We start from the raw sequence: 12,611 nt of genomic DNA on the forward strand, positions 1-12,611 counted from the left end.
AAAAACATGAAAAAGTAGCGTAATGGGATAATGTCTTACTGTGGTGTGTGAAGAAGCCAATACTTAACCTTGCATGCACAAATCACATTATTGTGGAAGCACCTCTAAGAGTATGAATTAGGCTGTTTGAGAAGGTGTATGCTGGAAAACCTTGGTAGCGCATGGGTGGAATAGGCATTGTGGTGCTCATGTGAATTTCCTTTTTCGGCTTCAGACCAACGCCTATTCTCACTTAACATAGTTTTTTGTTTTGAATAGGCCTACATGCTTGAAGAACTTGATTGTGTGTGGTGGGGATGGATGTATCGAACAGATGAAAGTGAGTGGGACGGTAGCCTGGAGGTCATGCTTTATGCTGATCAGCAGATCCCTACCCTTTGATTCTCCCAAGGGGAGGTGTGTGTACGTGTGTGTGGAGCCACTAATTTCCGATGTGGGACACATCAGTCTCCTTCAGTTGCTACCATAGTCGAATACTACTGTGTCCGTTGTTCCACAGTTCTCATTGCTAGAAACCTTTTGGTCACACTTGAAGTTACATAGTACTGCAAAACAAAACACTGTTTTTGGTAACACTATTTGACATGGTCCAATGACATATTTGACATGTTCATGCCAAATGAAGTATTGAGGGGTAAAGTCTTTCTTTCCTTTGGCCCAAAAGTCTCATCCTCTGTTATTGTTGTTAGTTGTCCTGTGTAGGAGCTGAGAGACAATGATAAGAGGGAAGTATGGTATTCCTTTCTGCATGTCTAGAGACTGACCCCTAACCCCAAACCTCTACTCTCTATCTCCCTCCATAGGAGCTGAGAGAGCGAGTGCTGAGAGGGAAGTATCGCATTCCTTTCTACATGTCTACAGACTGTGAAAATCTGCTGAAGAAACTGTTGGTGCTCAACCCTGGCAAACGGAGCAGCCTGGAGGTGAGAGAGAGGGGGACACACACACACACTGACACGTGCGTGATTGTACGGTCACGCACACACACATGCACGGACACACATACATACATACATACATACATACATACATACATACATACATACACACACACACACACACACACACACACACACACACACACACACACACACACACACACACACACACATGCACAGACACACACTTGTAGACTCAAACACATACCACATGTGCGTGCTCATACAGATAAAGTAATCTCTAGGTCACGTCTACAGCTTGCATTCATGGAACTAAAGAAGACACGTTTAACCAATGGCTTCCAGCTGCTGAAACATTTTGATGTGTTGCTCTGAGTATTTTTGTTCATTTACTAAATCCAACTTGAGCGTATAGATGTGCGAAGTCTCGTTTTTTCACTATATGATGAAGCTGTCCTCTCTATCTTTCTGTCTCTCTGTCCATTGGTCCATCTAACCGTCCGTGTCCCCCTCAGCAAATCATGCGAGACCGCTGGATGAACGTGGGCCATGAGGAGGAGGAGCTGAAGCCCCATCAGGAACCGGAACCCGACTGGAACGACACCAAACGGATAGGTTAGTCACACGCCCAATGTCGTAATCGTCTGATTGAACACTCTCCCTTCCTCACTTACGGGCTGTTTTGTAACACGCTATATTTTCATACCACAGAATTATGAAACACAATAACTTTATTACTCTCAAGGGAACTTCAGGGATGACATTCGAATTAGACAACACATTAGATTAGTATTCATTCATTCATGTCATTCATTCATTCATTCATAGTGTGTTATGTTTCCTCCTCTCTCCCTACAGAACTGATGATAACCATGGGCTTCCCCAAAGAGGACATCACAGATGCGTTAACGGGACAGAAGTATGACGAGACAATGGCCACTTACCTCCTTTTGGGCAGGAAACCAGCCGAGGTGAGACATACGCTATAGATATACTAATGACAGACTTCACAACCAATTCGTATGTATCCTATGGAGACGCATGTTAAAGACCGATTCCTTTATTTGAAAAACCACAAAACGGCAGCCCCACCACTTGGTATGCTATAAAGCTGAGGGAAGGGGGTAACCACTCTCAAATTCGTTGTGGGAGCTATGGATCAAGGACTGACAGTTCATGAGGTCAAAATTATAGTTTTAACTATGTTTTAAAGCTATACTTTAGACAGTTGATATAATCATACACAGCGGGCAACTTTCTGCTTACTGACATCAACAACAACAAAATTCTGATCTGCCAAGACTGACATTATTTCCTCTTCCCAATTTACGCCCTTGAAGCATGGGAAGAGCCAATAGTGGCAGTCTTGGTAGGTTTGAATTCTTCTTGTTGATTTCTATAAGAAGGAATTTGCCCCACTTTGATGTCAAATTGCAGTCTACCTTTAAGTCTACATGGCCACCACGTTATAATGTGTGCAATGACTCTTTTTTTCAAATGCCCCCCCCCCCCCCCCTTTCATTGGACAGTTTGAGGGGAGCGAGTCGCTGTCCAATAGCAACCTGTGTCAAAGGTCACGGCCCAGCAGTGAGGCCAACAACAGCTCCAGCCAATCGCCAGCCCACTCCAAGGTCACACGCAGCATATCGGCCAACCAGAAGCAGCGGCGCTTCAGTGACCATGGTAATGACAACATTGTCGACCATCTTGAATCTGATGGCACAAGATTTTAGATTTATCACCATTATTACAGAAAATATAATTATTATTGTTTATTGGAAAATCATAGCTTAAAGGGATAGTCCTGAATTTTGGCATTTTTATGTCTCTGCGTCCAGTATAAAGAGTTAGAGGTAATTTTGGGAGTCAATGCTAACTAGCGTAAGCGCAATGACTGAAAGCCTACAGCAGGGCTCTCCAACCATGTTACTGGAGCGTCCTGTAGATTTCCGTTCCAATCCTAATCTAGCGCATCTTATTCTAATACAGTGCCTTCAGAAAGTATTCACACCCCTTGACTTTTTCCATATTTTGTTGTTACAGCCTGAATTTAAAATTGATTAAATTGAAATAGTTTGTCACTGGCCTACACACACTAGCCCATAATGTCAAAGTGGAAATTATATACAGTACCAGACAAAGGTTTGGACACATCTACTCATTCAAGGGTTTTTCTTTATTTTTACTATTTTTTACATTGTAGAATAATAGTGAAGACATCAAAACTATGAAATAACACATATGGAATCATGTAGTAGCCAAAAAAGTGTTAAACAAATCAAAATATATTTTATATTTGAGATCCTTCAAATAGCCTCCCTTTGCCTTGATGACAACTTTGCACACTCTTGGCATTCTCTCAACCAGCTTCATGAGGTAGCCACCTGGAATGCATTTCAATTAACAGGTGTGCCTTCTTAAATGTTAATTTGTGTAATTTCTTTCCTTCTTAATGCATTTGAGCCAATCAGTTGTGTTGTGACAAGGTAGGGGGAGTATACAGAAGATAGCTCTATTTGGTAAAAGACGAAGTCCATATTATGGCAAGAACAGCTCAAATAAGCAAAAAGAAACGACAGTCCATAATTACTTTAAGAGATGAAGGTCAGTCAATACAGAACATTTCAAGAACTTTTGAACGTTTCTTCAAGTGCAGTCACAAAAACCATCAAGCGCTATGATGAAACTGGCTCTCATGAGGACCGCCACAGGAATGGAAGACTCAGAGTTACCTCTGCTGCAGAGGATAAGTTCATTAGAGTTACCAGCCTCAGAAATTGCAGCCCAAATAAATGGCCTCATGGTGAAATCCCTGAGCGGTTTCCTTCCTCTACGTCAACTGAGTTAGGAAGGACGCCTGTATCTTTGTAGTGACTGGGTGTATTGATACGCCATCCAAAGTGTAATTAACTTCACCATGCTCAAAGAGATATTAAATGTCTGCTTTTGTTTGTTTTTCATTTACCAGTAAGTGCCCTTCTTTGCGAAGCATTGGAAAATCTCCCTGGTCTTTGTGGTTGAATCTGTGTTTGAAATTCACTGCTTGACTGAGGGACCTTACAGATAATTGTGTGTGTGGGGTACAGAGATGAGGTCGTTCAAAACTCATGTTAAACACTATTATTGCACACAGTGAGTCAATGCAATTTATTAAGCACATTTTGATTCCTGAACTTATTTAGACTTGCCATAACAAAGGGGTTGAATACTTAGTACTAGTCAAAAGTTTGAACACCTACTCATTCAAGGGTTTTTCTTAATTTTTACTATTTTCTACATTGTAGAATAATAGTGAAGACATCAAAACTATGAAATAACACATGGAATCATGTAGCAACCAAAAAAGTGTTAAACAAATCAAAATATATTTTATATTTGAGATTCTTCAAATAGCCACCCTTTGCCTTGATGACAGCTTTGCACACTCTTGGCATTCTCTCAACCAGCTTCACCTGGAATGCTTTCCAACAGTCTTGAAGGAGTTCCCACATATGCTGAGCATTTGTTGGCTGCTTGTCCTTCACTCTGCCGTCCGACTCATCCCAAACCATCTCAATTTGGTTGAGGTCAGGGGATTGTGGCGGCCAGGTCATCTGATGCAACACGCATCACTCTCCTTCTTGGTAAAATAGCCCTTACACAGCCTGGAGGTGTGTTGGGTCATTGCCCTGTTGAAAAACAAATGATAGTCCCACTAAGCCCAAACCAGATGGGATGGCGTATCGCTGCAGAATGCTGGAGTAGCCATGCTGGTTAAGTGTGCCTTGAATTCTAAATAAATCACAGACAGTGTCACCAGCAAAGCACCCCCACACTATAACACCTCCTCCTCCAGGTGTGCAACACCTGCAAGCAGTGCTTTCTTTACATGTGGCCTACTATACTACATTCAATGGAAATGTTTAATTACAGAAGACCAGTATACATTCTAGGTGAATGCCATTCAAGCCAGTCAATAAAAAATAAAATGTCTGGTTAAACTATTATAATGTTATTATATACATTTTCTGCATTGACTGAAGTTAAATGGAATTGTCCCTAACTCTGCAGAAACCACAATGGAACTTCCTTGTTAAATAAAGGTTCAATAAAGAATAATGAAGTCCGTACTAATCATGTCATTGCTCTGTGTCTTCAGTGGCGCCCTCTATCCCCCCATCGATGTCCTACACCAAGCGGGCGCAGGCCAACAGCGTGGAGAGCGACAAGGGCGACGCCGCCCACAAGCTTGGCACGGCTGGCTCCAAGGCCGACGTGCCCACCTCTCCGCTGGTGGCACAGGAGAGGAAGAAGTCGTCCACCGCCTCAGGGGTGAGGGGTCAAAGTGCCCTTTTGGGGGTCAAAGTGCTATGCAGGATATGTTTTATAATATTCAGGAGTCTAAGGTTTCAGCAATTTCTGCCTTCAAATAAGAAGGGGATGACTGGCACAGAAAGTCGTTTTCTGTCCCCAAAGTTGGTCATTCCCAAAGTCATTTAGAACCCATCAGACTAGACTGTCATAACCAGTCACTAGATGCTTAGCTTCCATTATGGTTTGTATTTTTGGCGGACTGTCAGAACAAAAATAGTCTGTATTATGACAGAAGTTATTGAAGGCTGTGTCGTGTGTGTGTGACCCACAGAATAGCAACGCTATGACCAGGAGGAACACATACGTGTGTGAGCGGTCGAGCACAGATCACTACACTGCCATTCCCAATGGCAAGGACAGCAGGTGAGGAGGGCCATTGGGATCCTATGCTGCTGCCAAGGAAACTACTGATGATAATGTTGATCATGTTTGAACTAGCAACAATAAATCAATACTGTTGCCAATGCTACTACTAATTTGATTGCTGTTGATAATTTGATTGCTGTTGATAATGTTTACCTGCCTGTGTAACTACAAAGTAAATACATAGGCCTTGGAGTGTGACTAGAAATGACTCTAGAACTGACTCTCGCCCTGCTCTTGTCCCCTCTCTCTACCTCTCTCGCTTTCCTTTCCTTGTATTCTTCCTCCTGTGACCCCTCTTGTCCTCTCTCAACCCCTTGTCCTCTCTTTCACCTATTTCTCTTCCCCCACCCTCCCCATTCGCTCTCACATCCCTCTCTCTCTCTCTCTCTCTCTCTCTCTCTCTCTCTCTCTCTCTCGCTCTCTCGCTTTCTGTCTCTCTCTCACTCTCTCTCGCTTTCTGTCTCTTTCTCTCGCTCTCGCTGTCTCTCTCTGTCTCTCAGTCTGACTGAGATGTCAGGCTCGGCCAGTGGCTCCTCGCCGTCATCAGGCGCAGCCTCCGCTCTCCCTTCCACCCGGCCGCGTCACGTCAAGTCCATGTCGGCGTCGGGCCACCCCGTCAAGACCCCACTGCCTCCCATAGACGACAATGCAGAGTACAAGGGGTGAGCCAGGGGGTTAGAGAGGGCGAGAGGGGCTCAAGTCCCAAATAGGAAGGGGCCCAAGTTATATGAATGACCTAGCCTATACTTTAGTTTTTTCAGATCTAAATGACCCCTAAAGGGTAGGAGTCAATTTAGAGTTGAGCAAGGGTTTAAGACAATGGAGGGTTGAGGAACTGGGACAAATGACTTGTTAGAACGTCCATGTTTTTTCATTGCCCTATGATACTATATCCTAAAATATTCTATTATTACCAATGTCTTGATTGTATTTCTTCCTTCTATGTTCCTCCTTTCTACTTCCTCTTCCCCTCTTCCTTCGTAGCCCCCCCACGGCCTCGCCGTCGGCGCACAGCATCAGCAGCAGCACGGCCGCCACGCCGCCCGACCGCACGCGCTTCCCCCGCGGCTCCTCCAGCCGCTCCACCTTCCACGGTGCCCAACTTCGCGACCGCCGCTCGGCCACCTACAACGGTCCGCCCGCCTCGCCCACGCTCTCCCACGACACGGGGGCTCTGTCCCAGGCGCGCAGGGGCACCTCCACGGGCATCATCAGCAAGATCACCTCCAAGTTTGTCCGCAGGTCAGTGGAAATGGACGGAAATGCACCATACCGATATGTTTGCCAAACCTGGAACAAATACAATCAGATAGCCTATCTTCATGTATTTTAGGTGCGCTTAATTAGCCTCACCTGCGTGCAAGTGTGAGCAAAGTTGGCACTTTTGGGCCTATTCTATTGGTTCCATTGTACCGGGCACATCGCCATCATTTAAAAGTATCTGACAATGTATTTGACCCAGGTCTGATATTTACAATATTACACTGCAGGACTTCGGTCAATTCCATTTCAATACGGCAAGTAAACTGCAATTACAATTTAGTTCCTGAATTGACTTAATTGAAATGGTATTTACCCCAACCTTGCTACACATCATGTCTCATGTTTCTCTTCCTTAGGGACATATTTACCCAGCGTTGCATCTGATATTGAAAGTAACAGCTGCACATTTTGTACTAGTCAGTACATCTACTTCTTTAGTAGGGTACCATGTAAGGGAAAGGTACAAGGCTACTTTGAATGAGTGTGGAGAGAGAAAATAGAGAAAGGGTGATTGGGTTCTTCTTTCTCTCTCAATCCTGCATTAGCAGGGGACACCACTGCGAAGGGTGAAGTTGACCCTAGACATTGATCTTGGATCAGTTTAGCATTTCCCCCACTAATGGTTAAGGTTTGGATTGGGGGAGGGAAAGCTGATCCTAGATCTGTACCTAGGGTCAACTTCACCCCGGCGCGCTAAGCCCACAGATGTCGTGTCCGGTCCCTATTCCCCTAGGTGAGCCTGCAGTGTCCAGGCTCTGGTCTGAGAGAGACGTGGGCTGCCTACAGATACACTCACAAACTTGCAGGACCACACGCAAAGGCACAGACACACATGCATAAATACATGCAGTCTCTCTCTCTCTTACACACACACACAGAGTGCGGAGTCTGCAGTATCTCTGACCGTGCTGCAGTCAGTCAAGGGCACTGGGTAAAACGAGCCTGATTTCTATCACCAGCCTGGGGCTCCACCCTTAGGGCATGACAAACTAACCTATCACTCTGCAGACTGCCTGCACCACTGAAAGGTTCTATGCACTCATCGTATGCTACTGTAGCAATCAATCATGTGTATTTTCTATTCTTTCCCAACTCTTTTAATCTTTTTTGGTTCTTTCCCAACATTTTCCATATTTTCTTATGAATCTTTTTTTTTTAAATTTAAGATGAAATGTTTTGTTTTCATTCTTATAGTTTGTTGAGAGTAATTGTCAATCAGACTTTCCATGTGTAGTAGGTATGAACCAACCAGTATGAACTGGTTATGAACCAACCTGTATGAACTGGTTATGAACCAACCTGTATGAACTAGTTGGTTCTTATTGCTTTCAATCAGCCCATAGTGAATGTAGGGGTCTTGCATATGTAACGTGTATTTAAGCACATCATTTCTTAATGCGAAATTGGGATTGACTTTGCTGACATAGTGGACCCATCACCATTTGATCGTACATTTCTGCCACATTATGAGACCGTCATTGAACAACATTTCCCACAACACCCTGACTGTCCATTTCCATCCATAGCTACTCAAAATTGCTTCTTTCATTGTTTTTTTAGAACTATGTCTTTCAGGGCTGGCCGGAGGTAGGAGCGCACAGAATGGTTACCATGTCTACACCCTCCCACAATGACTCACCCTCACACCCCCTCTTCCTCGCAATCCAAGCCCTCTTCAATGACATGCAACCATTCACGCCCTGGTGCCAGCCCCCCTTCCCTAACCCTCTCCCTAAACCCCCCCCCCCAAAATCCACTGTGCGGAACAATACACTGCCCTGCATTATCTACCCCCCTATCTGACCCTGCACCACTAACAGACTGAGATTGAGACCCCTGAGATGCCTTGCCTGTGATGCCTTGGAGTTTGCAGACACCTGCACTCACCTTCCGACTTCTTGTTCCGTCCTTTGTTTTGAGTGTGTTGTGTACTGTAGATTACTTCTTTCATCCATCTCTCTCTCTGTTCACATGATTTCCACATTGTATCATCCTCTGTTTTAGCTAGCTTGCCGATTTTTTTTTATACGTGTCATGTCGGTTTGTGGCAGTCCTCGCCAGTTGTCTCCCCAGAACGAGTTGAATCGCGTGACCGTGTATGTTTCTAGGTTTAACCCCATCCCACCCTCTTCCGACCTTCACATATCCCATCGCCTGTGTGTACAACCCCTTCTACTGCTCTGTTGAACTCTGAACTCTGATTGCTTCCCAAAGGGCCACGGTTGAAGGAGAGGCCAGTGGCAGTACAGACCCCCCAAGGTGAGGCATCGGCACAGCCGCCCGCAGAAGAAATAACAACCCCGAATTGAAAGCATGGCATGTCATTGAGGGTCACTACTAGTCCCAGGATCAAAAGCGAATGTCACAGGTTCATTCCTGTTCAATGTTGTGGAGTAGAGTTAGCACTGTGATGGTGGAAGGTGGACTAATTATAGGGTGGCTATACATCCCCCCCCCCGTCTTAAATTACCTGTTCATTGTTGTTATCGTACCGGGACTTGTTGTGCTGTGCTTTGATGTCGTGTTGTCGTGCTTTGTTGTTGTGTTGTTGTGATGTGTGTGTACTTTGTCCCCATGTCCTCAGTCACAGCGATGGTGTTTGCGCTTTTTGTGCCGTGAGCCTGAATACCATGCTCTTGCTAGACCTTGGTGGGCCATTTGTGTGTTTAAGCTGTCTAGAAGTGTCTGTTTTGAGTGTGTGTGTTACACTCAACTAAGTAATAGGTGCGTAATCGTTGAAAAAAATACATTTGACAGTCATTCAGTTCTTGTCAGTCTTACAACGGGGTCCCAAACACATGGGTTATACAAGCTCTGTGTGTTATCGTTTGGCTTCTATTACATCCCCGTTCCATCTTTGAAAAAGAAATAGTCGCACACTCTATATACTCCCAACCATGTCGTATGACTCAACGACTTTTTTGGGTTTGCGTCTACCTACTTATCTCCTATTAAATTAACACTATTGTCTGTGTTCTGTTCCTCTCCAGGAGCGCGTCAGGGGAACCCAAGGAGGACGGTTCCCGGGACTCCAAACCCCGTTCACTGCGTTTCACCTGGAGCATGAAGACCACCTCGTCCATGGAGCCCGGCGACATGATGCGCGAGATCCGGAAGGTCCTGGACGCCAACAACTGCGACTACGAGCAGCGCGAGCGCTTCATGCTCTTCTGCGTGCACGGCGACGCCCGCCAGGACAGCCTGGTCCAATGGGAGATGGAGGTGTGCAAGCTGCCACGCCTCTCACTCAACGGCGTGCGCTTCAAGCGGATCTCAGGCACGTCCATCGCCTTCAAGAATATCGCGTCCAAAGTGGCCAACGAGCTCAAGCTGTGAAAAGTGACTTTTGGGAAAAATAAACAAACTAAAGAGAATTAACATACGACGTTGAAAACGGAGGGGGCAGAGGACATAATCCTGGTGTTCCTTGAGTTTGCAAGCGCCCCAAGTGTCGGTCCCAAGAGAGTCAGCCGCAATATTGAGTTTACCGCTATTCGATGCTACTGCCGTATTGCTTGGTGAAACACTCGTATTTTCCCTCCCCAAGGCAAACCCCTGTATTCCAAAATCGTTGATTATAACGAGAGATGAGAACTGACCATTATTGCAATAATATGAAAACATTTGTATCAATGGCCCGCAAAATTTCAATTCCATTGCTAAACTACATTTAAAGGGGGTTGGAAGAACAGACTGCAAAGCTACTTTTTCCACATGTACAGTATAAAATAAAATAGAGAATGTTTTGAGTTGTATTGTTCATAGAGTTGTATAAAACAGGACTCTTCAGCATAATGTCTGCAGGTATTGTATAGTCTTGAGTTTCTGTACAGAAAGTGTGTTTAAATGTGTCATACTGAATTTTTTCTTTTTTGTTTGGAGTTCTCTTTCCTTCTATTGTTGACATATTTGTAGATTGTTTGCCTCCACTGGAGTTTAATGTTGAAAAAAAGAAAACCATTTTTTATTCTCACAAGGAAAAGAAAAAAATTAGCTTATTTTTTACTTTTCACGGACAATAAGTTCCTTTCCCAATATAGGAGAGATCGAATGACGTGAACTGTGTTGAAAAGCAAAACTCTATACATCCCAAAGCCCTAATCAAGTCATTCCTCCTAATGCACTATTTTTGGCCATTCTCACAATCCTCCTTCATGTAGCGTAGCTGCAGTTTAAAATGTTCTGTTTATTGCATAGAATTTACATAAGGGATCTTATGTTGGCTAAGTCAGATGTGACGAACCATGTCCTTTTATTACCTTTGAGAACCCAAATATCCAGCGTAGACTGACAGGACCACAAATGTTTCAGTTGCACTACATTTTAAGCCCGTTCTCATAAAGTCCACTTTATGCGGTCTTAAACACGGTGTCGCAAATGTCGTTGGCATTGCGTTCGATTAATGATCAAATACTCTTCTAACAAATATTGGGTGAAAGCTACCCATTCAAAACACTATTCATGGTCTTTTAGTAGCATAAATGCACCGGCCACCATTCTAGGTCAGGAAGTGACATCAATTATTATAACTGCCTCAGATATCTCATGTTCTGCTTGAGACTGTCCAAAGCTTGAAGGGTTCATGCAAAGTGATGCCCAAGCAGTTTGACCTCACTAGTGAATATATCCCTCTGTTTCCCTTACTCCCTTCTAAACTACAGTTAATTGATAGTTACTGTACTGTCTGACTTGTTTTGTGCTCAATTTTATTTTCTTGCAAAATATATTGTATTTATTCCACCACATTATGCCTTTTTTAATGTGCTGCTTGGTATTTCTGAGGCATTCACCTGTACGAGAGGAAAAATAGGAGATAACTAGTTTCGCATATGTTTTTATTTTGTTTTAGGTTTTTCCCCTTTTGTAATTAGTGATTGCGATGAGTACGTAAAATAACCACTAGTGCTGGTACGTTTCTACTCTTTTTATTTTGTGTGAAAAGTAATGAGGGTCAATTGTGCAATGGTATTCCATGTTGTATTACTGTAAAGATTCGAGATGGGCCTAGACCGCACCCTTTAACGCAGCGAAGAGAATGGAAACGGAATGCAGACGTTTTATTTCCTGATTTCAAAAGACACAATAGAAAGGAAAAAGCAAAGGCACAAAGGAGAGTGGTCCGAAGAAAAAAAAAGATGGAAACAAGGTTAAAGGCTGTGAGCCCTTCTGGAAGCTGAGCGATATCTCCACCGCTGACTTTCTGTGGCATTATGGGAGCAGGGAGGGTTGGAGGGGGCTAGCGCACCTTGACGTATAGTGCACGTGGAATTAAAATGCATATTCCTCATTGTTAACGGTACAACTTCCAGAGAGACGTCTATTGTGTTGCCTTAGCAGACCAAGTGTAGAGGAGAAAGTGTTAAAGAAATGTAAATCTTTTATGCCTCGCCCCTTTCATCTCCATTAAATAACCCCCCCCCCACCAAAACCTCTCCTACCCCAACATACATGCGAGGAAAGCTTGAGTCATCTAGATTCAGTCTCACTCGTGCACAATATTAAAGCTTACTTGAAAGGAGTCTCAAGCAAATGTCTGGTGTCATTTTGTTATTTTTTACCAGTATTTGCTATTTAATTTTGTGTGAGTAACCATGGCATCACAGCCAATCGGTTTAGCATAAACTTTGAGTAACATGGAGGAATGATAAATCTTGGAAAGAGCGCTGTAATTTATATATAAATATTTATTGCTCTGTAGCTGGTGGGTTATCCTAATGTGTATGGCCATGC

The 12,611-nt window shown here is 43.9% G+C and overlaps 1 protein-coding gene across 2 annotated transcripts in view; it reads left to right on the plus strand.

The window, feature by feature from the left end:
• Window positions 1-12,404, plus strand: part of LOC311113314 (serine/threonine-protein kinase MARK1-like) — a 74,277-nt gene extending 61,873 nt beyond the window's left edge. Inside the window, exons 9-18 of one of the 2 annotated variants that reach the window (XM_084156534.1) lie at window positions 804-923; window positions 1,415-1,514; window positions 1,758-1,870; window positions 2,429-2,582; window positions 5,038-5,210; window positions 5,524-5,615; window positions 6,119-6,280; window positions 6,603-6,860; window positions 9,096-9,140; window positions 9,872-12,404. In XM_084156534.1, the coding sequence (XP_084012660.1) occupies window positions 804-923; window positions 1,415-1,514; window positions 1,758-1,870; window positions 2,429-2,582; window positions 5,038-5,210; window positions 5,524-5,615; window positions 6,119-6,280; window positions 6,603-6,860; window positions 9,096-9,140; window positions 9,872-10,217 (1,563 nt within the window). In that variant the 3' untranslated portion in view covers window positions 10,218-12,404. The remainder of the gene's footprint in view (window positions 1-803; window positions 924-1,414; window positions 1,515-1,757; window positions 1,871-2,428; window positions 2,583-5,037; window positions 5,211-5,523; window positions 5,616-6,118; window positions 6,281-6,602; window positions 6,861-9,095; window positions 9,141-9,871) is intronic. The other variant, XM_084156535.1, reaches the window with a different exon arrangement.
• Window positions 12,405-12,611: the final 207 nt, after the last annotated feature.

Source organism: Coregonus lavaretus, assembly GCF_964263955.1.
Source record: "Coregonus lavaretus genome assembly, chromosome: 40".
In the NCBI taxonomy this organism is placed as follows: Eukaryota; Metazoa; Chordata; class Actinopteri; order Salmoniformes; family Salmonidae; genus Coregonus; species Coregonus lavaretus.